This window comes from Nannospalax galili, unplaced genomic scaffold (assembly GCF_000622305.1).
Source record: "Nannospalax galili isolate Female #2095 unplaced genomic scaffold, S.galili_v1.0 scaffold1119, whole genome shotgun sequence".
Classification (NCBI taxonomy): Eukaryota; Metazoa; Chordata; class Mammalia; order Rodentia; family Spalacidae; genus Nannospalax; species Nannospalax galili.
Window position 1 is genome coordinate 257,079 of NW_008343597.1, and position 23,938 is coordinate 281,016.

General features: G+C 50.7%; 2 protein-coding genes across 7 annotated transcripts; both read left to right on the forward strand.

Moving 5' to 3' along the window:
• Positions 1-760: 760 nt before the first annotated feature.
• Positions 761-4,579, forward strand: Ripk3 (receptor interacting serine/threonine kinase 3). The gene is given in 10 exon segments (XM_017799826.2): positions 761-931; positions 1,112-1,252; positions 1,346-1,655; positions 2,071-2,216; positions 2,343-2,389; positions 2,580-2,747; positions 2,862-2,929; positions 3,156-3,530; positions 3,649-3,709; positions 4,218-4,579. Coding segments are annotated over 10 exon segments (1,479 nt in total). The 5' UTR covers positions 761-911; the 3' UTR covers positions 4,361-4,579.
• On the forward strand, positions 2,892-22,675 carry Adcy4 (adenylate cyclase 4). Of its 6 annotated transcripts, XM_029566853.1 has the most exons (27): positions 2,892-2,929; positions 3,156-3,225; positions 5,879-6,074; positions 8,195-8,392; positions 8,481-8,642; positions 9,208-9,357; positions 10,001-10,149; positions 10,225-10,336; positions 10,962-11,089; positions 11,223-11,381; positions 11,623-11,755; positions 11,933-12,106; positions 14,898-14,929; positions 15,055-15,141; positions 15,326-15,395; positions 15,865-15,962; positions 16,604-16,688; positions 16,797-16,934; positions 17,541-17,651; positions 17,882-18,066; positions 18,271-18,355; positions 18,725-18,883; positions 21,177-21,323; positions 21,632-21,739; positions 21,843-21,957; positions 22,265-22,389; positions 22,470-22,607. In XM_029566853.1, the coding sequence occupies exons 3-27, from the start codon at positions 5,916-5,918 to the stop codon at positions 22,605-22,607; spliced, it is 3,207 nt and encodes a 1,068-aa protein (XP_029422713.1). In that variant the 5' UTR covers positions 2,892-2,929; positions 3,156-3,225; positions 5,879-5,915. The 6 variants fall into 6 exon arrangements, with proteins under 6 accessions (XP_029422713.1, XP_029422712.1, XP_029422714.1 ...); XM_029566852.1 differs by lacking the exons at positions 2,892-2,929; positions 3,156-3,225 and adding an exon at positions 4,708-5,533 and having other exon boundaries at positions 22,470-22,675; XM_008839792.2 differs by lacking the exons at positions 2,892-2,929; positions 3,156-3,225 and adding an exon at positions 5,427-5,790.
• Positions 22,676-23,938: the final 1,263 nt, after the last annotated feature.

Here is a 23,938-nt window from a genome sequence, read left to right on the forward strand (position 1 = left end):
TTAATCCCAGTGCTCACTTGAGAGGCAAGCGGATCTCTGTGAGCTCAAGGCCAGCCAGCCTAGTCTACACAGCAAGTCCCAGAGCAGTCAGGGCTACATAGTGAGGCCCTGCCTCAAAAACTTTTAAATAAACTGGGCATGGTGGTGCACGTGTCTAATCCCAGCAGGAGGCAGAGGCAGGCAGATCGCTGTGAATTCAAGGCCAGCCTGGTCTATATGTGTGTTCTAGGCCAGCTGTCTCAAAAAGACCCCCCCCAAAAAATTTAATAAATAAATATAGGCTAGCTTGATGGAGCAGAACTAAGTTATTTCCATACTTATTTCAGCAAGGTGCTTAACCGACCAGTGGCCCAGTTTCCTCATCTATGGAAAGGTAATAAAGCCTTTAAGGTTGATATAAGATTAAACAAGTTAATATGTGTACCTGGCACATGTCAAGGCTGATAGGCATTGCCTACGATCTTAGGAGAATCATAAGCCTAGACCCACAAAACCCTCCTAGGCACAGCTCCATTCCAGCCCTAGCAAGTGTGGAGCTGTGAAATACAGAGGAAGGAAAGAGATGGGCTGTTGTGGTGAGTTGGTTGTGAGTTCTGGATGTTGAGGACTCCAGTGTCACACCTGAGGCCCACCTACTCCAAAGGTGGTTGCAGATTCATTGGGTGCAGAGGAAACAATAGCCCTAAGTTTTCTCTGCCCCACCCTGGGGGCGGGGATCGCCGAGGCTCCCCGTGAAGAAGGAAGTAGTAGTTCAGTTACTCATTCGAGGTAGGGAGAACGACCTGGGAAGCGGAATCCACGCCTGGCTGGACATCCGTGGACCCCTCTGCTGACCCTCCCTCTCACCTAAACCCCGCACTGTAGAAGTCACTGCATCCCTGCAGCACAACAAGGAAGCCTCTGGCACTTCGATGTCTGGTGTCAAGTTATGGTGAGTGGGGGAGTGGGCGGTGGGTCCGCAGCCTCCGGCACACCCACTCAGAACACATTCACAACGCCTTTGCGGGGGCCAGGGGACAAAACTCGGGACAAAGGGGGCCCGACCTCGGGGTGGCAGGGGTGGGAGGGGCGCGCGGGGCAGGCCGCGGAGTGGACAAGACGCCTCTCTCAGGCCCCATGGTACCCCTGCTTCTCTCGTGCACCCGGATGAGTTGAAGAATCCAAAGTTTGTGGACAAAGGCGGGTTCGGTGCGGTGTTCCGGGCACAACACACGACGTGGGGCCATGATGTGGCGGTCAAGATTGTGAACTCGTGAGACCCGAGGGGGCGGAGCCTCTGTGCGTCGGAGCTCCCAGCCGGGAGGGGGGACTCTTCCCTGACCCTGACCCGATTCTCCCGGAACAGGAAGGCCCTATCCAGGGAGGTAAAGGCAATGGCCAGTCTGTGTAACCAGCACATGTTGCTCCTGCTGGGAACCATCGAGAACCTGGAGTGGGACTACGTGTCTGGGCCGGCTCTGGTGACAGGCTTCATGGAGAACGGCTCCCTCGCTGGGCTGCTGCAGCCCAAGTGCCCTAGGCCCTGGCCACTCCTCTGCCGCCTACTGCAAGAACTGGTACTAGGGATGTGTTATCTGCACAGCCTGAACCCCGTGCTCCTGCACCGGGACCTCAAGCCCTCCAATGTTCTGCTGGATCCAGAGCTACACGCCAAGGTCAATCCATCACACTCCAGAGCAGGCTTGCCACAAGGTCCTGCCCTGCCCCAGAGCTACCCCAGCTTCATCTACAGCCCTGTCTGTTGAATACCCTCAGCCTGTCCCTCTGAATGCTCAGGCATCCAGGGCCCCGGCAAGATTTTAACCCTGGCCATACCGGGTAAACAGAAGCCCTCCTACCCACCTAAATCAGTTCCACAGGCCTATCCTTGACACTCAGAAAGACCTAGACCCAGGCCTGCCCATGAGGGACCTAAATTTCCTCCCTAAGGCCTTCACTGACTCACCGTTCCTCTGGCCCTCCAAGCTGCCTTCACAAAGTTGGACCTGTACCTTCTGAAGGAGAGAAGGAAATATCTGGAGGGTGTCTGGCCCCCTTCATCCAATACCTTCTTCTTCCTTTCTTTTACAGCTAGCAGATTTTGGCCTGTCTACATTTCAGGGAGGGTCGCAGTCAGAAGCAGGGTCCAAGTATCCAGGAGGCACGCTAGCCTACTTGGCCCCAGAACTACTTGCTAATGTAAACCGGAAGGCCTCCACAGCCAGTGATGTCTACAGGTAAGATATCCGCTCCCACACACACCCTGTATTTCTTTACCTCTCTGTGGACTCTTCTAAGGGATGGGATATGGGAGAGGAATCTTGCCAGTGGTCAGCTAAGCCTCTACCTTGTGTCTCATGCAGCTTTGGGATCCTCATGTGGGCAGTGCTAGCTGGAAGAGAAGCCGAATGTAAGACTCTAGACGGACTCTGGGACGCTTACCCTAGGCACCCCAAAGCACCTAAAACCCTGAGTCCTCCCATTTGTGCTCACCTACTCAGACTGCCATCCTCCATCCTCATGTCCCCCTCCTCCTTGGACACACGTTATCTCTTCATACCCTAAACACCTTTTCCTATCACCACCCTGCCCCACTCCAGTGGTAGACTAGACATCACTAGTTTATGGAGCAGTGTGTGAAAGGCAGAATCGGCCCCCATTGGCAGAGATGCCGCCATCCAGTACTGACACTCCTGGTTTGGAAGGACTCAAGGAGTTAATGCAGCAGTGCTGGAGTGATGACCCCAAGGATAGGCCATCCTTCCAGGGTAAGCTGGCCATTTCTCTGGCACCTAGGAGAGGCTTGGGGCTTCAGCAGGGCGGGGGGCTTTTCCCAGGGAAAGAGGTTCTGCCCACATAGGACTCACTCTGGTGTCTTTCAGATTGCCGACCAAAAACCAATGATGCCTACATCCTGGTGCAAAACAAGGCAGATGCTGCTGTGTCTGAGGTGAGTTTCTAACACCACCTCCTACCCAGGAGCTGGTCTCGGGATGGCACATATGGTCTAGTGAATGTTCACTGACCACCATTCTTTATGCCTTGACCCTCATCCCCCTCCCACCCTATCCTACCCCTGAATTTCCAGGAAACAAACTACAAACCAAGAAATGATTCCCTCTGGATTACTCTAGCTTCCCTAACTCATGACTCACATGCTCCTCCTGTCCATGTAGGTGAAGAACTTTCTGTCTGAGCACAGAAGCAGCAACAGAAAATTGTCCGTCTCGGAGTCAGGCCAAAGAGGTACAGAATTAGATGGCCTTGGGGCAACCCCAAGAAACCAATACCTATGTACTGATCCCATAATTTCTGAGATGCTGAACAACCTGAATCTGGAGGGATCGTCCAGCCCAGTTCCTGAAAAATGCACAAGCCTTACCAGGAAGAGCAGGGAACAGGCAGAACAGATTGGTGGTGCCAGAACAGCAGAGACATCTTCAAATACAGTAACTGGAACTTCCCAAGCTCGTGATACTCTCCCTTTCAGAGGCCAGATACCCAGCTCAGTCTTAACTGGGACTCCAGGTCCTGGCCCCCAAAAGAATCAGGCGAGGCAACTACAAAACTAGGGTATGGCCTCTTACCAAGGGAAACTTAGGGCTGGGGCATGCAGTGAGGGAGCTGGGCTCCCGACTGGGAAGCCTGAGAACTCTATGTTGTTTGCAGGGGGATGAGAGACATAGCACCAATTGGTCTTCTTGGACCCCAGGGCCAAACCCTCCAGCAGGTACCCATTCTTTACCCTTTTCCTTTCTCCCGCTCAATTTTCCTACCACTTTCTTCCTCAACACCCATATGTAGCTCTAAGGTACATTAGAGGTGAGAATAAAAGACTAGAGATCTTCTCATTTAATGCATGAGGAAAGTGAGATCCACTAGAAGAGGATCCCATACAACAAAGTCTGGGTTTGCCCCTGGCTCTGCTGACTTTCACCAGCACCAGCCCCCTGAGCCCCCTCAGCTCCATTGCTGCTATAGTAGTCCAGAGAGTCTCTCAGCAAACACACCCAAGGATCAGGTACGATTCCTTTTAAGCTTCTGCAAGACCAGTTCTAGGGAGACAGCCTGCCTGAGAAGGCACAGGGCACACTCTGACACAGCCATTAGCAGGCCTACACCCTGTACTTGCATTTCTCAGAGTGAACACAAGATGTCTCTGCCCCAGCCCAAAGCTTGTTAAATCAGGACTTTCCAATCACTGAACCCTCCCATCACCATCCCCCTTTCTCTTAAAGGGCCATGGACTGTTACCATCAATAACAGCTCTCAAGTGCAAATTGGAAACAACTACTTGACTATACAACCAACAACTGCCTTCCCCAACCAGGGCCCGACACCCTCTGGCAGGGGTTGGGGCTGGCAGCTCTTCTACCAGTAGATTCCAGAGAGGATCTGCAAGCGCTCTCTGTGGAGTGGGCCACAGAGCCGGTATAATCATCCTGGAATTAAAGCATATTCTAAGCCATTGGGAGAGGCTGAGACATCCAGTGTCATTTCCCTTCTGTGGCCCTCAACATTCTTTGATAGCAGTTAGGCCTACACCCTAACTGACTTTGTGATCTACCACTCAAGAGTCAATAAACATCATGAAATGTTAGCCACTGTGGGAGTCCGAGTTGTCATCCAGGACAGCAAAGGTGGGGCTGGCTACCAGGGATGAGGAGAAGGTGCTGTTGGCCGTCCAAAGCAGGAAGAGGGGTTGGGTATAGGCAACCTCCTGGCACATAAGGTCAGGGCCCAGCTGGTAGCAGGAAGGAATCACAGAGGCCTGGCTCTCTGGTACTTCAATCTCAGGGTGGAGTCCTTCCTCTACTGCTCAGGAATGACCCCACCCTCAGTCTAAACTCACAGGATAGTCTGAGGTCTCACCACCACTCCCTCTTCTTCTTGATTTGGGGCACTAGGCTTTGGGACCCCCAGAGAAGAAGGGTGTCTGTGGAAATCCAAAGCCCCCTGGATCTCTAGGCTATCTCCCATACAATCACCTCCTTCCACTGTAGCCAAACACACGCACCTTGCTTTCTAAGCATGGGAGCACTTTTGATTCTCAGTGTCCAAGGGTGGACACTATAATTGAACAAGCTACACACAGGAGCCCTGTGCTAAGGAGCTAGAGACGGTGGGAACTTGAACAGGTCACACTTGGCCACAGTAGCTGAAAGGCTGCTCCTGTTCTGACCTAGAGCCCAGCTCTCAAAGGATGTCAGGACCATTTGACGTTTTCTCGGGGCTTCACATCCCCAGGCTTCATCCAGCCTTTCCCCTGTCTCTCCACTTGCAAATGCGGTGCCTTTATTTTAACGCATCCCTTTAGGTCCTTCTCACCATGTCCAGCTTCTCCCAAGGACCACCTGCTCTTCATTGAGGGTGCGGAAAAGGGAGGGAAGGCGATGGTTAGGAGACACAATCGAGCCGCGGGGGAGGAGGCTGGGGAGTCGGGCTCCTCCAGCGCGGGAAGGGGCCGGGCTGGACCGTCGGGGAAGTGGGAGGGGGCCTTGGGGCCGAGAGGGAAGCGCCTGTCGCCCGAGGCTCAGAGCCACAAGCAACGAGGGTGAGTCGGCCAGCAGCCCACCCGGGCTACCTCCCAGGACCTAGCCGCTCTGCAGCCTGAGACTCCCGAGCTTCTCGCTCAGTGAGTTGGTGGGTAGGGAGATCCTGGGGCCCCTTCTCCGCAACTCCAAATCCTGCTCCTCGGGAGAGGTTTTTAATAGGGCACAGTCTGGGTTTGTGGGAAGAACTGGGAGCCACCAGCCAGCTGGAAGCTGGATGCAGGGAGTACCTGGCAGGAGGCCCGATTGCTTCTTTGAGGTTAGGGGCTCGGGTGGTTGGGGCTCCTGGGGGTAGGGAGGCGCGGCGGCCCCTGGGAACTATAAACCCAGCGCCCTGCCATTCCCAGGGTCCTGGGTCCCGCCGAGGCTGGGGCGGGGGAGACCATGGCCCGTCTCTTCAGCCCCCGGCCTCCCCCCAGCGAAGACCTCTTCTATGAGACCTACTACAGCCTGAGCCAACAGTACCCGCTGTTGCTACTGCTTCTGGTGATCGTGCTGTGCGCGCTCCTGGCACTGCCCGCCGTCGCCTGGGCCAGCGGCAGGGTAAGGAGGGCTGGGAAACCTGTGCCATCCAGGGCCACGACTCGGCCTCGGGCTGGGACATTGTGAGGGCTGGGATTTATTTGTGAGGTCTTCTTGCCAATATTTTCTTTGCTGGGAACCGGAATAATAAGTATGGACCAGGTCATGAACTGTTGTTACTCTGGGCACGGGTGAACAAGCCCTCCACCCTCTAGCCTTGATTTCTGCGTCTACTCCAGGAGGTAGGTGAGTCTGGGATGCCTCTCACGATGTCCTGCTGGTTCTAGAGTCAATCCAACACCGGATTTTCCAGTTTTCCAGAGGGGAAACTCTACTCATGACCCTGGGGGAATTCATTTCCTGATTTTTCTCTCCCGTTTTGGGAATGTGTGGCAGTTAACTGTGCCCACAGGCTTCCAAAAGGCACATTCCCTTCTCTCAGTTTTTTTGTTTGTTTTTTTGGTACCCCCCCCCACTTTTGTTCCAATTTCTCTTTAGGTAGGAAAGGGGTCTTCAGTTCCATTTTTCTTTCACTCCTAGGAGGCTGGGGTGGGGGTGGGGGGATCACTGGGCACAGCCAGTCCCCACTGGTCTACCCCAAAGTACAGAACAAGGTGAGCACAAACTGTGAGGGTAATGGTAGGACTTCCAGACTAGAAAAGAAGACAATGATGAGATCTCAGCACTTGGCAGATAAGGAATTACTGAAACCTGACTGCTCAGGGAGCTATTTGTGAAGTTTGGAACCATGGCCCCTGGAGGGAGGATGTTCCCAAGCAAATTAGCCCATTTGGGTAACATTCATTCTGGATGACAAGCAGATGCTGCTACAGCTAGTTACCCTTTGACAGATACCCACAGCAGTGGGTATAGCCAGGCATGGTAGGGCACACCTGGAATCCCAGAACTTGGGAAATGGGAGCAAGAGGACCAGTTCAAATTCATCTTCAGCTACATAGTATGTTAGAAACCAGCCTGAGCTACAGAAGACCCTGCCTCAAAACAAAAGAAACAAACAAAAAAACAAACAAAAGCTAGGTGTGGTGATATATTCCTTTAGTGCCCAGCACTCAGGAGACTGAGGCAGGAGGATTGCCATAAGTTCAAGGACAGTATGCACTACAAAGCAGATACTGGAACATCCAGGGCTACAGAGAGAGACTCTGCCTTGAACCAAGACAAAGAAATAAAAAATAAATTGAAATGCAGAAGGACTGTGGACTTACAAATAGCATTGTGTTGGAACCAGGCCTTCCCATCGCTGTTCCAGGTTCCACTGCAACATGCAAGAGAGACATTCAGTTGAACCATGTGAGACTAGATTCTTATGGAGAAAAGTGTCAGGACTTCAGAGGCGGCCCTGTTTTCTTTTTAATTGTTTTCTTTCAATTGTGTGTGTGTGTGTTCATGTGCACATGCCAAGGCATGCATGTGGAGGTCAAAGGACAACTCTCATAAGTTGGTTCTCCATGTGGACTGTGGGGATCGAACTCAGGTCATCAGGCTTTACTGCAAGCACCTTTACCCGCTGAGCCATCTCACCTGCGCTGTTTTCTTTTCTTTTCTTTTTTAAAAAATATTTTATTTCCCAGGCGTGATGGTGCACGCCTTTAGTCCCAGCACTCGGGAGGCAGAGGCAGGCAGATCTCTGTGAGTTCAAGGCCAGCCTGGTCTACATAGTGAGTTCCAGGACAGCTGGGGCTATAGGGAGATCTTGTCTCAAAAAGACCAAAAAATTTTTTTTCAACTTTTTAAAGAAATTAAGTTTTGTTTTTCTGATGAGATCAGTTTAGCAAATGATTTTTCTAGGAAATTTTTATGTGTATGAGTATATTGCCTGCATGTATGTGAGTGCACGTGTGTCATGCAATGCCATGGAGGTCAGAAGAGGGCTTCAGATTCCTCTGGAACTGGAGGTGCTGGGAATTGAACCCAGGTCCTCTGGAAGAGCAGTCAGTGCTCTCAACCTCTGAGCCATCTCTCCAGCCCCCCTGTTTTCTTTTTGTACATGGGATTGGGACACTTTGAGAACTGATCTGGAGAGCTGCTGGTTCTTCCCCCATGTGGCTTCTTCCTCCTCACCATTAGCAAACTCCAAAGCATCCCTTTCCAACCTTGCTTCACACAACCTTTCTTCACAGGAGCTGACCTCAGACACAAGCTTCCTGACCACTGTGCTGTGCGCTTTGGGTGGCTTCTCGCTGTTGTTGGGGCTAGCTTCTAGAGAGCAAAGACTGCAGCGCTGGACACGACCTCTCTCTGGCCTAATATGGGCTGCACTGCTGGCCCTAGGCCATGGCTTCCTGTTCACGGGGGGCGTAGTAAGTGCCTGGGACCAGGTGAGCAGAATCACGGCCAAGGGATGGGGAAATGTGGAGCTGAAACGCAGGCCTTGTGCAGCTTTTAGCCTCTCACACCCTATTCCAGGTGTCATTTTTCCTCTTCATCATCTTTACTGTGTACGCCATGTTGCCCTTGGGCATGCGGGATGCTGCCGCAGCAGGCCTCACCTCGTCACTCTCACACCTGCTTGTCCTTGGGCTGTACCTCGGATGGCAGCCCGATTCACAGCCCGCACTGCTACCACAGGTAAAAATGCAATGTCCAGCACAGTGCGGGAGCTGGCTCTGCTGTGTGATAGAAGCTCCTCTTGGCATTAGCCAAGCTGGGAGTCTGAGGTAGGGGTCCACCCTGAGCACAGGATAGACTCCCCACAGTGTCCTCTTAGAGCTGGCACACAAGCCCGCCTGTACCAGAAGAGGGCTCTGTGCCCCTGGGGAAGCGAGCCATGGTCCCTCACAGTGACAGAAGTACATGGGGAAACACTCATGGAGAATGTAATTCAGAACTTGAGTGCTTTAGTCCAGAAGGTGAGGGCGGTGGAATAGCAGAGGTAATATAGATGCAAATTTTCTAGACCTAAGAGGTTGGCCCAGTAGCCAAGAGTCTACAGCAGACAGCGTGAGGGACAGAAGAAGACTCCCCACCACCACCCCACAGATGTCACAGCGTGGCACCAATTGTCCCGAGATACTTAGGTCCCTAACTGTAGAGCCTGCCCCCCCATCTCATTCTTGTAGCCAACTGCAGCTACACATAGACACTCCCAACCCCACGTGGTGCTGCTCCTTCTGAGGCTAGCCCTTACCCACAGCTGGCAGCAAATGCAGTGTTGTTCCTGTGTGGGAATGTGGTGGGAGCGTACCACAAGGCCCTGATGGAACGAGCTTTGCGTGCCACATTCCGGGAAGCACTCAGCTCCCTGCACTCACGCCGGAGGCTGGACACAGAGAAAAAGCACCAGGTCAGTAGTGCCTAAGAGGCAGAGAGGGGCAGTGGCTCAGAGAATAGTTATTTAGCGCCTTCATACTGAGTGGCTTTGGACAATTGATTTGCCTTTCTAAGGTATTCCCTCTTTTGTATGAAATGTGACTATTGCCCACTCTTGAAATGTAGCTGCCAGGCTCAATTTGAAACTTATGAAAGCGGTTAAGAAAGTTGTGGGATCAGTGAGATGGCTCAGTGAGTCAGGCCCTTGCCGCACAAGCCTGATGATCTGAGTTTGGTTCCATAGAACCCAGGTAAAAGTGGAAGGAGAAAGCCAACTCTACAGTTGTTCTCTGACCGCTATAAGTGTGCAGTAGCATACATATCCTACCCACACACATACATCATGCACACACACAATAATAATAAAATTAAATTTTAAAATGAAATTATGATATTATAGGGAGATCTCAAATCAGGTGTTGACCCTGAGTTCAGTCCCCAAAAGTGATCAGGAAAGAATGGGGTGCTGGAGTCCTGCAAGAGGGACTAGAAGAATGGGGGAGCATACCGGTTGGTACCATGTGTTATGTGGGATCCTGGATAGTTTGAGAGCTGGGGTTCCTGGTTATAGGGTCCAGAAGGGTGGGAGGGTTGGTGCTTATAGGGTCCTCCCCCAGGAGCACCTTCTCTTGTCCATCCTTCCTGCCTACCTGGCCCAAGAGATGAAAGCAGAGATCATGGCACGGCTGCAGGCTGGACAGGGCTCACGACCGGAGAACACAAACAATTTCCACAGCCTATATGTCAAGAGGCACCAAGGAGTTAGGTATGAGGAAGGGCAGCTGGAGGGGAAGGGCTCTGGGCTGAGACCCTGGCCCCACTAATACAGTCTTCCCTGCAGTGTGCTGTACGCTGACATTGTGGGCTTCACACGGCTAGCCAGCGAGTGCTCCCCTAAGGAGCTGGTACTCATGCTCAACGAGCTCTTCGGCAAGTTTGACCAGATTGCCAAGGTCAGAGGTGCTTCTTCCCCACCCAGGGGCTCTCAACTACCAAATTCCAGGGAGCCCCTTGCAAGAGAAGCTCCTGCCTTCTAGGAACCCCATCCTACTTCTGAGCCCAGCAAGCTTCCAGATACTCCAGTGGAAGTGGGAACTGCTCGCATTCCCACTCGGGAAATTGTCACTACACACTTTAAACCCCAGAGACTGTTTCATATCTCTACAGCTGTCCCAACCACAATGCCCTCACATATGCGTAGAGATTTTCAAGTATTCAGACCTCAGGGTCGGGGGTGAAGGCTTCCAGAAGAAATATCTGCCCTCTACAACTCAGCAACTAATCAGACCCCAAGGATACAACCTAGTTTGGGGTCTGCCCCCTTACCCCTCAATCCTGAGATACTTCCATGTGCTCAGATCTGGGTATGCCCTACATATACCAAAACTGGGAAGAGCCACTTGGTCATCCCTTCTGAGAAAGACATAGCCTCGTATCAAGGGAGCCCCTATATCTGATCTAGACACTCCCAACCTCAGAAGTTCAGAAATGTCAGTCACTCCCCCACTTTTCCAAACTCCCTCCTACCCCTCTGGCCTCTAACCAGGTTCCTCTACACACCCACACACATGCTCCCAGGAGCACGAATGCATGCGGATCAAGATCCTAGGGGACTGTTACTACTGTGTCTCCGGGCTGCCACTCTCGCTGCCAGACCATGCCATCAACTGTGTACGCATGGGACTGGACATGTGCCGGGCCATCAGGTCAGCTTGGGAAGTGGGCAGGAGGACTACAAAGGGACGGACGTGGGAAGGGATGTGGGAGGCAGGGTGAAAGAACCCTTCTTGAGAAGAGGAGGGCTGTGGCAGGACTCAGCTTGCCCCACACTCTGCTCAGGAAACTTCGGGCAGCCACTGGTGTAGACATCAACATGCGTGTGGGTGTGCATTCAGGCAGTGTGCTCTGTGGAGTCATCGGGCTACAGAAGTGGCAGTATGATGTCTGGTCTCATGACGTCACATTGGCCAACCACATGGAGGCAGGTGGTGTACCAGGGTAAGACTTGAAACCCCAGGCAGCCACAGCAAGGGATGGACCAGACCTCTCACATACTGCCACCCTATTCTTAATTCCTTAAGATAAACTCCGTGTGGGGTTCAGGGAGATTATGGGGTGTTGGGAGGCACCTCTTATAACATGAGACCTTTCTTGATGTCACACCTCCAGGCACAGCCTTTGAAGGAACTACGAGGTCTGGAGGCCGTCCCTCCAGATTTTCACTGCCCCTTCCTTCCAGGCGAGTGCATATCACAGGCGCTACCCTGGCCTTGCTGGCAGGAGTTTATGCTGTGGAGGACGTAGCCATGGAACACCGAGACCCATACCTTCGGGAGCTAGGCGAGCCTACATACCTGGTCATTGATCCTCGGGTAAAAGCCCAGCTTGGACCCCATGGGCTAGACCAAGCAAACCATTTAGTTAACAAGACTGGTCTTTCTTCTATGCCAGAAACTGAGTTCCTGTGCCCTGATCGGGGGAGAGGGGCAAGCTGGGAATAGAGTCGGGAAATGTCTGTGATCTTTACTCTCAGACTTCACATGTTCCAGGCCAAAGAGGAAGATGAGAAGGGCACAGCAGGAGGGTTACTGTCCTCTTTGGAGGGCCACAAGATGCGCCCATCACTACTGATGACCCGTTACCTAGAGTCTTGGGGTGCAGCCAAACCTTTCGCCCACCTGAGCCACGTTGACAGTCCTGTATCCACTTCCACTCCGCTCCCGGTATGTATACATCCATTATGAGCCCCTGCACAACCTCTACTGTTCTGAGGCTCTACTCCCAGCCTCCCCTTACCCCCAGTAAGCCGCTTGATGATTTGTGACATCCCAAGGCCTGGTTGCCCCAGCCACTGGTTCAGACCTTTCCTTACCCTCCCTTCCAGAGCAAGAGCAAAGATCACAGGTCCGTGAGCTCACCTCCATGCAAGGTCCCCACAGACACCATGCCCACTGCTCCTCAATGCCCCCTTCCTCTGAAACCTCATTTCCTTCTGACTCAGATTTCAATACTGCATACCCATCCTACCAGGAAATGCCTCCATGAAGTTCAATTCCTGCAACTTCAGTGTGTTCTAAAATTAAAAAGGTGGGGGACAAGCTGGTTTTGGCTTCTGGTCCTCACTGCTTAAACATAGGGAAAAGGGGATGACAGTAAAAAGTTCACATGGCCTTGAAGAAGGAAGGCACCATGAGCAGGCAGGGTGGTGGACAAGTGGAAGAAGCAGGCTAACCTCCTGCCTAAGTGAATCTAGGACAGGGCCTGTTACTGAATGACCTTATGTGTAGCACCTTGAGGTAACCTGTGACCCACCACCAGTGTAGGAACCTGGATCGCTCACACTGGTTGGTTCTTGGAGTCAATGATCAGTACAGGGGCCAGGTCATATTCCTAAAGGCCTGCACCTCAGCCTGCCACCCCCAATGTACCATTTTTTCCATCTGCTCCACATTCTAGCCACCTTTCTGAGATCTCCCAGAACATCCTCTACCAGAGAGACCGAGTTGATTTTTGAGATGTCTTCAGAATACTTCTGTACTACATCCTCTCCATTTCTATCCATCAGGGGGGAAGGCTAGAGACCAGTAAACACAGCATGGGGAGGGGGACACTGCATGCCATAGTTCAATTTGTTCTAAGCCTCAGCTCAGGGAAGGGGCGAGTTCAGAAGGGCTAGGCTGGTAGGAAGGAGAGGAAGACTCCTGGAGCTCACGCCCTGTTGCAGAATGAGGCCTCCAGGGTACAGAAGGAATGATGTGTGCAATTGCCACAAGTCCAAGAACCGTGAGACAAGCTTGGGTGCAATTCCTGCAATAAGAAGGCTCACCAGGGCCTTGGTGTGAAAGCTAGGAAGGGTTGGCATAGCAAGCATAGCTTGTACAGTGTTATCTCCCAGGTGAAGCGGGGCCTCACTGGCCCAGAAATTCCACTTCTCAGCCCCTAAAGATCTAGGAACTCCAGTCAAATGTTAGTGGTCCTGAGACTCATCATCTACTTACTTTTTTTTTTTTTTAGACAGGGTCTCATGTATCCCAGGCTGGCTTTGAACTATGTAACCAAGGGTAGCATTGAAGCTTCTGATCCTCCTGCCTCCACCTCCCAAGTGCTGGAGTTACAAGTGTGGTCCCCCACACCCAGTTTGATGTGATGTGAGGAATTAAACCCAAGGCTTCAAGCATTCTAGGCAAGCACTCTACCAACTGAGCCACGTGCCTAGCCCATCATCTACTCACTTTTAAATATGTGTAACTTTGGAACAGTGGGGCAGTGTCTGTGCTAGGACACTCCAGTCACGCATTGATCCCAGCCCTGTTTTCTTTTGTTTGAGTCAAGAGCTCATCAAGGATACCACAGCCACCTACCCCTCACATTTTTCAGTACTTTCTTTTCTTAATTTTAAAAAATTTTATGTGTATAAGTGCTTTGCCTACAAGTACGTACACCACATGCATGCATTGCACAAAGAGGCCAGAAGAGGGCATTGGATCCCCTGGAATTGGAGTTATGATTCGTTGTTAGCCACCATATAGGTGCTGGAAACCCAACCCAAGTCCTCTGGAAGAGCAGCCGATGTTCTTAACCACTGAACAATCTCTCCAGCTCCCTTTTTGAATACTTTCTGTGGCAGGTGCTCGGCTAATACTTTAAAAGACAGAAATGAATAAGATCATGTACTTTACAGGCATAGGGAGTAGGTTGACAAAGCTAGGCCTATATGTGCATAGATGCCATGCCTAGAATGTGCCATCCCTCTCAGTATCTCACAGTCGCCCTCCTCCTGTATACCAGGTTTTGATTTGTGATCCCGTTTCCATCAAATGAACCAAGGAGGGTAGGGAAGAGTGAGCAGCATACTTCTTGCACTAGTCTGCGGCCCACAGAACATCACTCTCTCCCTCAGTGACTGCTCTTTTTCACTCAGTGATTCTTCGTTTTCATATCTCTGCATATGTTGTATATTCCTTCTAGTGAAGAAGAGAGTGATTATCATCAAATTGATTTCCATTCTTCTTCCTTCTTTTCCATCCCTTGTTATCTCCTTCAACCACCTCTCAGCTCAGCCTAGATGGCCTCACAAAAGGTCAGAGAGGAGTCAGTATTTGCCACGTAGCCGCATCTAATCAAGCCAATGAATTTTGGGGCATTCAAGGGTGATGGGAATGTCCTTGCTGTTAGAGTCTGCAGTTTTTAAGGAAGGTGAGACAGATCTAGCAACCAACAAACACAGAGAAGATAAAGCGTTGCCCAGTTAAGTGATGGACACCAGGAGGAAATAAAGGATTTAAAGACAGTGGAAATCTAGAGTTAGGATTAAATTTTAAGAAGGAAATAGCATTTGAAATGCCCCTTCGTGGGTAAGTGGGAGTTGGTACAGGGAGGGAGGGAAGCCATTAGAAGCAGAAGAAACAACTAGGTCAAATGTCCAAGGTCAAGGACATGTGTAGAACATACAGTCATGTTCACAGTCTGTCTTCATGCAGAGGGAATACTCACCATTATGTGTTCTCCCAACAGGAGGCCTTCAGCCCCCAGTGGAGCCTGGACCGGTAAGGAGGCCTGAACATCTTTGACAGTGGGGCAGATTGGGTGAAACCTCCCTGGGGAACTGTTCTGCTTTACCTAGGCACTTTTGAGGGCCTCCATAGTAACAGGCTTGGCTGTCACTGTACAGGAGCCGCACCCCTCGGGGACTAGACGATGAGCTGGATACTGGGGATGCCAAGTTCTTCCAGGTCATCGAGCAACTCAACTCTCAGAAGTACGGGAAGCAGAGGGCTGCGGGGGCGGGGGGTGGGGTTAGGGGAGAGCTGGGGGAGGCCCTGAAGTCCTGTGGTGGAGGAGGAGCTATTCTAGAGAGACCCACCTGACCACCTCCTTCTATCCTCTCCCTGCTCTGTCCTGCCCCATCCTCTCTGGTACTCACCACCTCCTGATTCACCCAGACAATGGAAGCAGTCAAAGGACTTCAACCTACTGACACTGTACTTCAGAGAGAAGGAGATGGAGAAACAGGTGGGCTAGATAGAGGAGCAACAAAAGATTTCCCAAGCTTAGGCCATTGTCCCTGGCAAGCATTAAGATATGTATCCCCACCTCTCTCCTTCAAGTCTGCTTAGTTTTTCACCTGGAATGAGGGACTTCTGCCTCTCTGAGAAAGGAAACTCGTGCTATGCGTGGTGGTGCATACCCTGTAATTCTAGCACTTGGGAGGTGGAAGCGGGAGGATCAAGAGTTCAAGGTCTGGAGATACATAATGAGTTTCAAGCCAGCCTTGGCTACTTGACACCCTGTCTCAAAAAAAAAAGGTCATCTGTAGATTGAGTTATTAGGTGGTGGTGAAAGGAATAGCAGGTGCTCCTTGATAATTCGTGGGGCCTACAGAGAAGTGACCTGGTGGGGGGAAGTGAGACTTGCTGAGATTGATACCTTCAAGCAATGATCAGCACCAATACTTTGTCTCCATCTCCCCCTTTGCCTCCAGTATCGGCTCTCTGCACTCCCTGCCTTCAAGTACTATGCAGCCTGCACCTTCCTGGTTTTTCTGTCCAACTTCACTATCCAAATGCTGGTGACAAACAGGTGAGAGAACACTAGACGAGGGAGGCCCTGGCTCTCCTGTGAGGATCCTTTGCCCTTCCTGACCCCTGACCCACCCTTGCTTCCTTTGGCTACTTCCCCTGAGCTTTAGGCTCTTAGCCACAGAGGAAACAACATGCTCTGGGGAACCAATGATAATCACAGCCCTCATCTTAATATTGCACATCCTGGGGCGGGGGTTATAGCTCAGTGGTAGAGAGCCTGCCTAGTTTTCAAGAGGTCCTGTGTTCCCATTGAAAAGCCCAAGTCTCATAGTAAATGAGTGAGTCACAATGTGGGTCCTCTATCCTAGGCCCTTGCTAGGAAGAGTGTTGCTGAACATCCAGAGGGTTAAAGAGCTTCAGCCTAGAGATTGATCTGACTCAGCCTTAGCCATTCTTGTGACCCCTCTGCCCTCTTCAATGTTATCTCCACCTTATCTGTTCCTGTTCCACCCAAACACTGCCCTAGACTGTTCAGTTTCCAGAACATCAGAGCATTTATGTTTTATGCTAGACCCCATCAGCAGCTAAGCTGGAGCCTCAAGACTACCCACCTGCTACCCAAACCCCAATCAGATAGCACAGCCTCTCAAAACAGAACTCCTTCTGGCCCTTCAAAGACCCCCTCTTGTCTTCTCTCAGGCCCCCAGCTCTGGCCATCACCTACAGCATCACGTTCCTCCTCTTCCTTCTCCTCCTCATCGTCTGCTTCTCAGAGCACCTGATGGTAAAGAGATCTGGGGAGAGGGGAAGTGACAAGCTGAGCCCTGGTCATGACCTAGTCTGAAGAAGGAGCCTTAGGTCTGCAGCTAAGACACCGGTTCTCCCTTCACAGAAGTGTGTGCGGAAAGGTCCCAAGATGCTACACTGGCTGCCTGCACTGTCTGGCCTGGTGGCCACAAGGCCAGGACTTCGAGTGGCCCTGGGCACTGCCACCATCCTCCTGGTCTTCACCATGGCCACTGCCAGCCTGGTGAGGACAAAGGGGGCCCCACCCACTACTGTCAGGGCATGCTGGACCTGCCAGGGTATGAAAGAGGATCCTTGGAACTGGAAAGACATCTGGGCTAAGACCAAAGGATACTGGAAATGTACAAAACAGTGCGTAGAGAGTGTAAAGAGAAAGAAATGCAGCTGCCCGCTCCCTACCTTCTGGGCATAATAATTGGTAGCACTCTGATGGATGTCCTTCCTATCTTTTTCCTATGTAGGCAGATACTATTCTTAGCTTACTTGGCTGATTTTTACAGAATTTACGACGATCCCTAGAATTCTGTCATTGGAAGGCACCTAAGAATCATCCCCCAGCCAGTTTACAAATGAGGAAGCTATGGCCCAGAGTGGTTAAATGGCTGGCAAGAGCTGACACTGGTTTGATGACAGACTAGTGCTCATAACACTACCCATGATCCCTCCTACCAGTGAGGGCCCAGCTGAGGCTCGCTTACCAATCAGAAGTAGCAGGATATACCCCTTTGTAGGAACCTGGCCCTAACTCATCTCCAGCCCAGGTAAAACTCAGCCAAAGCTCTCCCCGTGTCCAAGGAGCTCCCCGCCCCTCACTCATTTCCTTTCGCAGCTCTTCCTACCGGTGTCATCAGACTGCCTCTTCCTGGTTTCCAATGTTTCTTCCATGGCTTTCAATCACTCCTGGGAGCTTCCTGGATCCCTGCCTCTCATCAGCATCCCAGTAAGTGTTGCTGTATAGCTCTGGATCCCCTTCCCCACACCCTTCCTCACTACTCCCCAACTCATGAACTGAAGAACACTCCAAGAGACATGTCTATTTGCATGGAAGACATATGTCCCCTCTTCCCCACATAAGTCCTGGGCCTGGGAGGACATGAGAGGAGCCCTGGGGATTTTCCCACTGCTCCCTGGGGATGCACCCACTCCTGACCACCTTGCCTGGCCCCACAGTACTCCATGCACTGTTGTGTGCTGGGTTTCCTCTCCTGCTCCCTCTTTCTGCACATGAGCTTCGAACTGAAGCTGTTGCTGCTCCTGCTGTGGCTGGCAGCATCTTGTTCCCTCTTCCTGCACTCCCACGCCTGGCTGTCTGATTGCCTCATCGCCTGCCTTTATCAAGGCCCTTTGAACTCCAGGTATGTACAGCCACAGGACACACTGCTCAGGCCCTCGGGGCGGGAGTCAAAGAGGACCCAGCAGAGCTGTCCTTGCCTCACTGACCTGAGCCACCCACAAGACAAAAGGGGGCGGGTGCTGAGGGCTACGTGGGTACCAGGAGCAGGGAGGAGGCCATCAGGAAGGGGCAGAGAAAGGGACAGTCCTAATTCTGGTCTCCTCAGGCCAGGAGTGCTGAAGGAGCCCAAACTGATGGGAGCGATGTCCTTTTTCATCTTCTTCTTCACCCTCCTTGTCCTGGCTCGGCAGGTAAGTCCCCAAACTCAGTCTCGCAGGGCATCCTGGTGCAGGGTGAGGCTGGGACCCCCATGTTGGTAACTTACTTATCTCATCTTAGGGTTGAGCGAATGTCTAAAGAACATCTCCACTCCCTTTCTTGCGTCATCTCTCTCTAAATCCCTCGAGCCCTCACCACCACCCCTCTCTCTTGTCCCCAAATCTGAGAAAAGACAAAGTTAAGGGGAAAAAACATGCTGCCAGTCCTATGCGCTCAAATTTGAAACTGGTTTCAAGAGTTGTCTCTCCTCCAGAACAGTTGTACTTGAAGCTTTATCGCTACGCTGGGCATGCAGAGGTCGGGCCCTGTGGAGCTGAGCTTCCCCTGCACTGTCTCCCCAGAATGAGTATTACTGCCGCTTGGACTTCCTGTGGAAGAAGAAACTGAGGCAGGAGCGTGAGGAGACAGAGACGATGGAGAACTTGACCCGGCTACTCCTGGAGAATGTGCTCCCTGCCCACGTGGCCCCCCAGTTCATTGGCCAGAACCGGCGCAACGAGGTGACTTCCAACCCCTCACTCCAGAGTCTCTGATGTCATGAGTTTGAGAATGAGTTTGGATAAAAGCCTTAGACCTTGGCCCATCCTTTCTGGGGTCCCCAAATAGTGATGAGGTAGTCACCCAAACCCCTGACCCCATCAGATCAGAATCTTGAGCTCTGTCTTTGGTGACCACAGAATCAGCATGTCAAGTTCTCATTTAGAAGGAACGTCTTTCGGACTCAGAAATAGGTCTCAGTGGTAGAGCTTGCCTGCCAAGAGGGTGGCCCATGATGGGCAAAAAAAGGAACACCTTTTCCAATTCATGACCTTTCAGAAGCTTAGTCAAGTGTCGATGGGACTTGTCTGAAGAATAGTCCACCCATTTTTCTAGCCCTGCATAGCCATTAACCATATATAGCCTTTCAAATTTAAGTTTCAGTTAATTAAAATAAAATTTCAGTTCTCTACTGCCAAGCGTGGTGGAGCATGCCTTTAATCCCAGCACTTGGGATGCAGAGGCAGGCAGATCTCTGTGAGTTCAAGGCCAGCCTGGTCTATATAGCGAGTTCCAGGCCACCTGGAGCTACAGAGAGACCCTGTCTCAAAAAGACCGAAAAAAAAAAAAAAAAAAAAACTTCAGTTCTCTGGGGCTGGCAGAGTTGACTCAGTAGGTATAGCCTGGCAACCTGAGTTCAGTCAATCCTTGGAACCCATGTAAAGGTGGAAGGAAAGAATCATCAGCTGAAAGTTGTCTGCTGACCCCTCCACACAGGCTGTGGTACACACACACACACACACACACACACACACACACACACATAATAATATAATTTTAATCCAGTTCTCATTCTATATTTCTATAGCACACATAGCTACTCAGTGCTTGTATCACTACAAACATTCCTACTGGGTGCTGCTGCTCTAAACTCAAAACTCTATTGCCAAACCACCAGAAAGTCACCCACCTATATATTTGCACCATATTTTTCATGGCACCACTACCTGGGCCTCTGTGCTAGGGAAATATTCTTGTCCTATACTAGGGGAGGTTGAAAGAAACAACTCAGGAGCTGTTTCACATACTTGCATCCATACTGCCTAGACTCTCTCTCAAGATCAGAAGTAGTTTAGTCTCTGGTTTCCTCCCTTTTGGACACAGGAAATCTTATAACTGATCCTGTTTCTCTCTTCACATTAGCTATTAGAGAGCCTAGAGCCAGACTCTAGGACTAACAAGGATTCCATGGCATCCATTTTGTGAACCAACCTCAGATCTGATTCCATGACCATCTTACCTTTATTTTTATTTTGTCCCGCGTGCTTTATTATTGTTTTCCATTCCAGATAATTGCTGACTTTGTAAGCTGACTTACCTGATTTTATGTCTTTCAGTAGTAAGATATACAAATGATCCCCATTGCCATAATCCCAGTTTGAGGAGTAAGACCCTTCATATATGTGTGAGACAATCCTGACCCAAACCTCTGTTTTCTGGAATCACAAGGAGACCAAATCTTTGACTTCAAGTAATATACCTGGGGAATCTGGTCCTACTTCTCTTTTCCTTCCCAATTCATCTTAAACAGAGGGACAGAAGGCACGGTACTGTAAACCCAGCTTTCAAGGACTTGTGGCAAGAAGATGACTAGTCAGGACTATAGAGCGAGATCTTGGGTTTTTTTAATGTGGTAAGCCAATGGTGGTGGTGCAGACCTGTAATCCCAGCATTTGTGAATCAGAGGTAGAACAACTGACACAGGTTTCAGACCAGCCTGGTCTATGTAGTAAGTCCCAGGCTAGCTAAGACTTCACAGTGAGACCTTATCTCAAAAACTCCAAACCAAAGGTCAGCAAAATGGCTCAGCAGATAAAGGTGCTTGCCTTTAGGCTGACAACCTGAATCCAGTCCCCAGGACCCACATAGCGGAAAGAGAGAACTGACTCTTGCAAGTTGTCCTCTGACTCCCCTACATGCACACATACACATACACACACACACACACACACACACACACACACATAAGTAAATAAATAGATAATAAAAGAAAATTCGGGGGCTCACTAGTTAAGAATACTTACTCTTGCAGAAGACACACACACACCAATCAATGAATGAATGAATTTTTAAAATATAACTCGGGTTTTTTTTAATTCCAAAACAAAAATATGTCAAGATGATGCCTCCTCTCCACACTCCCAAGTCCTTCATCAGCAACTCCCCAGCTCACCCCCTTCCAGATTTACTGCCTTGGGAGAGGCATAAAGCTCTGGGCCAGGAGCTGAGAGACTCACCCCTCCTTCTGTCCCACAGGACCTTTACCACCAGTCGTACGAATGTGTTTGTGTGCTCTTTGCATCAGTCCCAGACTTTAAGGAATTCTACTCAGAATCCAACATCAACCACGAGGGACTAGAGTGTCTGAGGCTGCTTAATGAGATCATTGCTGATTTTGATGAGGTACAACTAACTCCAAAGGTTCCTAAGACCCTATGTCCTGAACTCTAGAATTTCCCATGAGTCTTTCCTTTCACTTTGTTCTCCAGGCCACTAAGCCAAACCTACCCCCAACCTCTCCAGCCCTCCTTCTCCTCTGATGCCCTAGTTTTACCCTCTCTGACATTGTTCAGTGCCAGCCAGCGCCTTCCTGCCACCATCTCCAACCCCACAGCTTAGTCCTCTAGCCATCAAAGGCCTGGGGCAGGCTCTTTGGAGCAGGGATGGTGAGTGGTAAGAGAGACTGGGAACATTGCTTCTTTTCTCTGCAGCTGCTCTCCAAGCCAAAATTCAGTGGGGTGGAGAAGATCAAAACTATTGGCAGTACCTACATGGCAGCCACAGGCTTAAATGCCACATCTGGACAGGACACACAACAGGTAGAGCAGCCCTTCCCTACCTCCTGTGGGCTTTTACTGGTGGGTCCATAAGTGGTACTTATTCCTTATTATTGGCTCATCCTGGTCGGGGGCCCATTGCCAGGATGCTGAAAGAAGTTGCAGCCATCTGGGCACCATGGTGGAATTTGCAGTGGCCCTGGGGTCTAAACTGGATGTCATCAACAAGCACTCATTCAACAACTTCCGCCTGCGTGTAGGTGAGGGACCTCTTACCTTGCTAGGGCAAGGAGGTGCCTCCTCACCCAACCACAAGTCCTTCATTAGCTGTTCTCCAGCTCATCTCTAGACAGCCTTTCCAGACACTTCCTTGGTTGAGGCATGAAGCTGCTGGTCCAGGAACTAAGAGACTTACCCCTCCCTTCCCTAACCCACACCCGTCCAACCCCAAAGACTCGTTTAAGACCATCTGACCCTTTCATCTCCCCAGTCCCTTTGGTATCCTCTCTCTTTCTGTTAAGTCTCCCCGACCCCATCAAGGCTCCTCACTACGATGTTCCTTGTCAGGGTTGAACCATGGACCAGTAGTGGCTGGAGTGATTGGGGCCCAGAAGCCACAATATGACATCTGGGGCAACACAGTGAATGTAGCCAGCCGCATGGAGAGTACAGGAGTCCTTGGCAAGATCCAAGTGAGGGACCCACTTGGAGGTATGGGGGAGGGGACAAGGATAAAGCCACCCACAGTCCCTTAATGCCCCTCCAATTGCAGGTGACTGAGGAGACAGCCAGGGCCCTGCAGTCCCTGGGTTATACATGCTACAGCCGGGGTATCATCAAGGTCAAAGGCAAAGGGCAGCTCTGCACCTACTTCTTGAACACAGACTTGACACGAACTGGACCTCCCTAAGCCCTAGGCCGAGACCCCCAACCCACCCCTCTATGCTAAGATCCTCAATAAAATGACTATGGAGCCTATGGATGTCAGAAGGTGCCACTGTAACTAAGAATTGCCTCTAAGAGAATCGCCTCCTTACCCCTCAGTGGGATGGTTTCTTCCCAGCCCATCTTCCTTCCCTGTCTCTAAGACAACAGTCACCCATAGGCTTGTCACTCTGGGCAATCTTAGTTTCCTGGGAATGGCTTCTGGGATATAGCAGGTACTGATGTGCAGAATTGTGGGAGATAAGATCTGATGACCTAAGTTCCTAGTGAGGTCTCCTTGGGAGATGGAGAGAAGGAAAGCAATCTCCCAGGGCTCTGCTGAGAGAACGAAGACCATTGGTGGGAAGCTGGGGTCACACTAAGGATAGTTACCGTGAGCTTCCAGGGACACATTTCAGAAGAACACATTTTCTTAGAAGGTCTCTGGAATCATGAGTCCAGATGACAGGCTTCCTTGTAGGAACTCATAATGTGCTTTTCTAAGTGAAATCTGTATGTAGATCACCTATTTCAGAATCACTGGAATGAGGCCATATCTGCCCTGTGTCCCTTCCAAAACTAAGTCATGGGGCACTAAAAACCTATTGAGAAGGGGGCTGAAGAGATGCCTTAGCAGCTAAGAACACTGGCTGCTCTTCCACGGGTCCCAGGTTCAGTTCCCAGCACCTACATGGCAGCTAACAGCTATCCGTAACTCCCGTTCCAGGAAATCCAACGCCCTTTTCTGACTACATGCAGGCAATACACGCATACACTGTGTATGCGTGTATTGCCTGCATGTAGGTAAGTGCACCCGTGTCGTGCAATGTCCTCGGAGGTCAGAAGAGGGTGTCAGATTCCCTGGAACTGGAGTTACAGACAGTTGTTAACCACTCTGTGGATTCTGGGAACTCTAGGCCAGCCTAATTCCTTTCACTTAAGCTTTTTTTTTTTTCTTTTGCTAAATTATCTTTTTATTAACTATACTATCTCCCTGTCACAGAGACCTTGTCTGTCTTTTGCAACACTGATAGAACTCTAGAAACTATAACCTACCTTGGTTAAAGTTGCTAGAAGCAACTTTAAAAAAATTTTTTTATTTTATGTGTATGTGTGTATTGCCTGCATGCATGTACATCCATGTTGTGCAATGCCCGTGGAGGTCAGAAGAAGCTGTTGGATCCCCTAGGACTGGAGTTACGGACAACTGTTAGCGGCCATGTGGGTACTGGGATTCGAACCCGAGTCAGAAGCAAGAACACTCACTCGGTGCTCTTAACCCCTGAGCCATCTCTCCAGCCCCTAAAAGAAAAAAAT

Excerpts from the sequence above, each read along its gene's own strand:
- Adcy4 (XM_029566852.1), top strand. The coding sequence starts at position 5,373 with ATGGTTAGGAGACACAATCGAGCCGCGGGGGAGGAGGCTGGGGAGTCG. Across the intron at positions 8,643-9,207 it reads AGCCCGCACTGCTACCACAG|CTGGCAGCAAATGCAGTGTT; the intron begins GTAAAAATGCAA and ends CCTTACCCACAG. Across the intron at positions 10,337-10,961 it reads AGTTTGACCAGATTGCCAAG|GAGCACGAATGCATGCGGAT; the intron begins GTCAGAGGTGCT and ends ACATGCTCCCAG.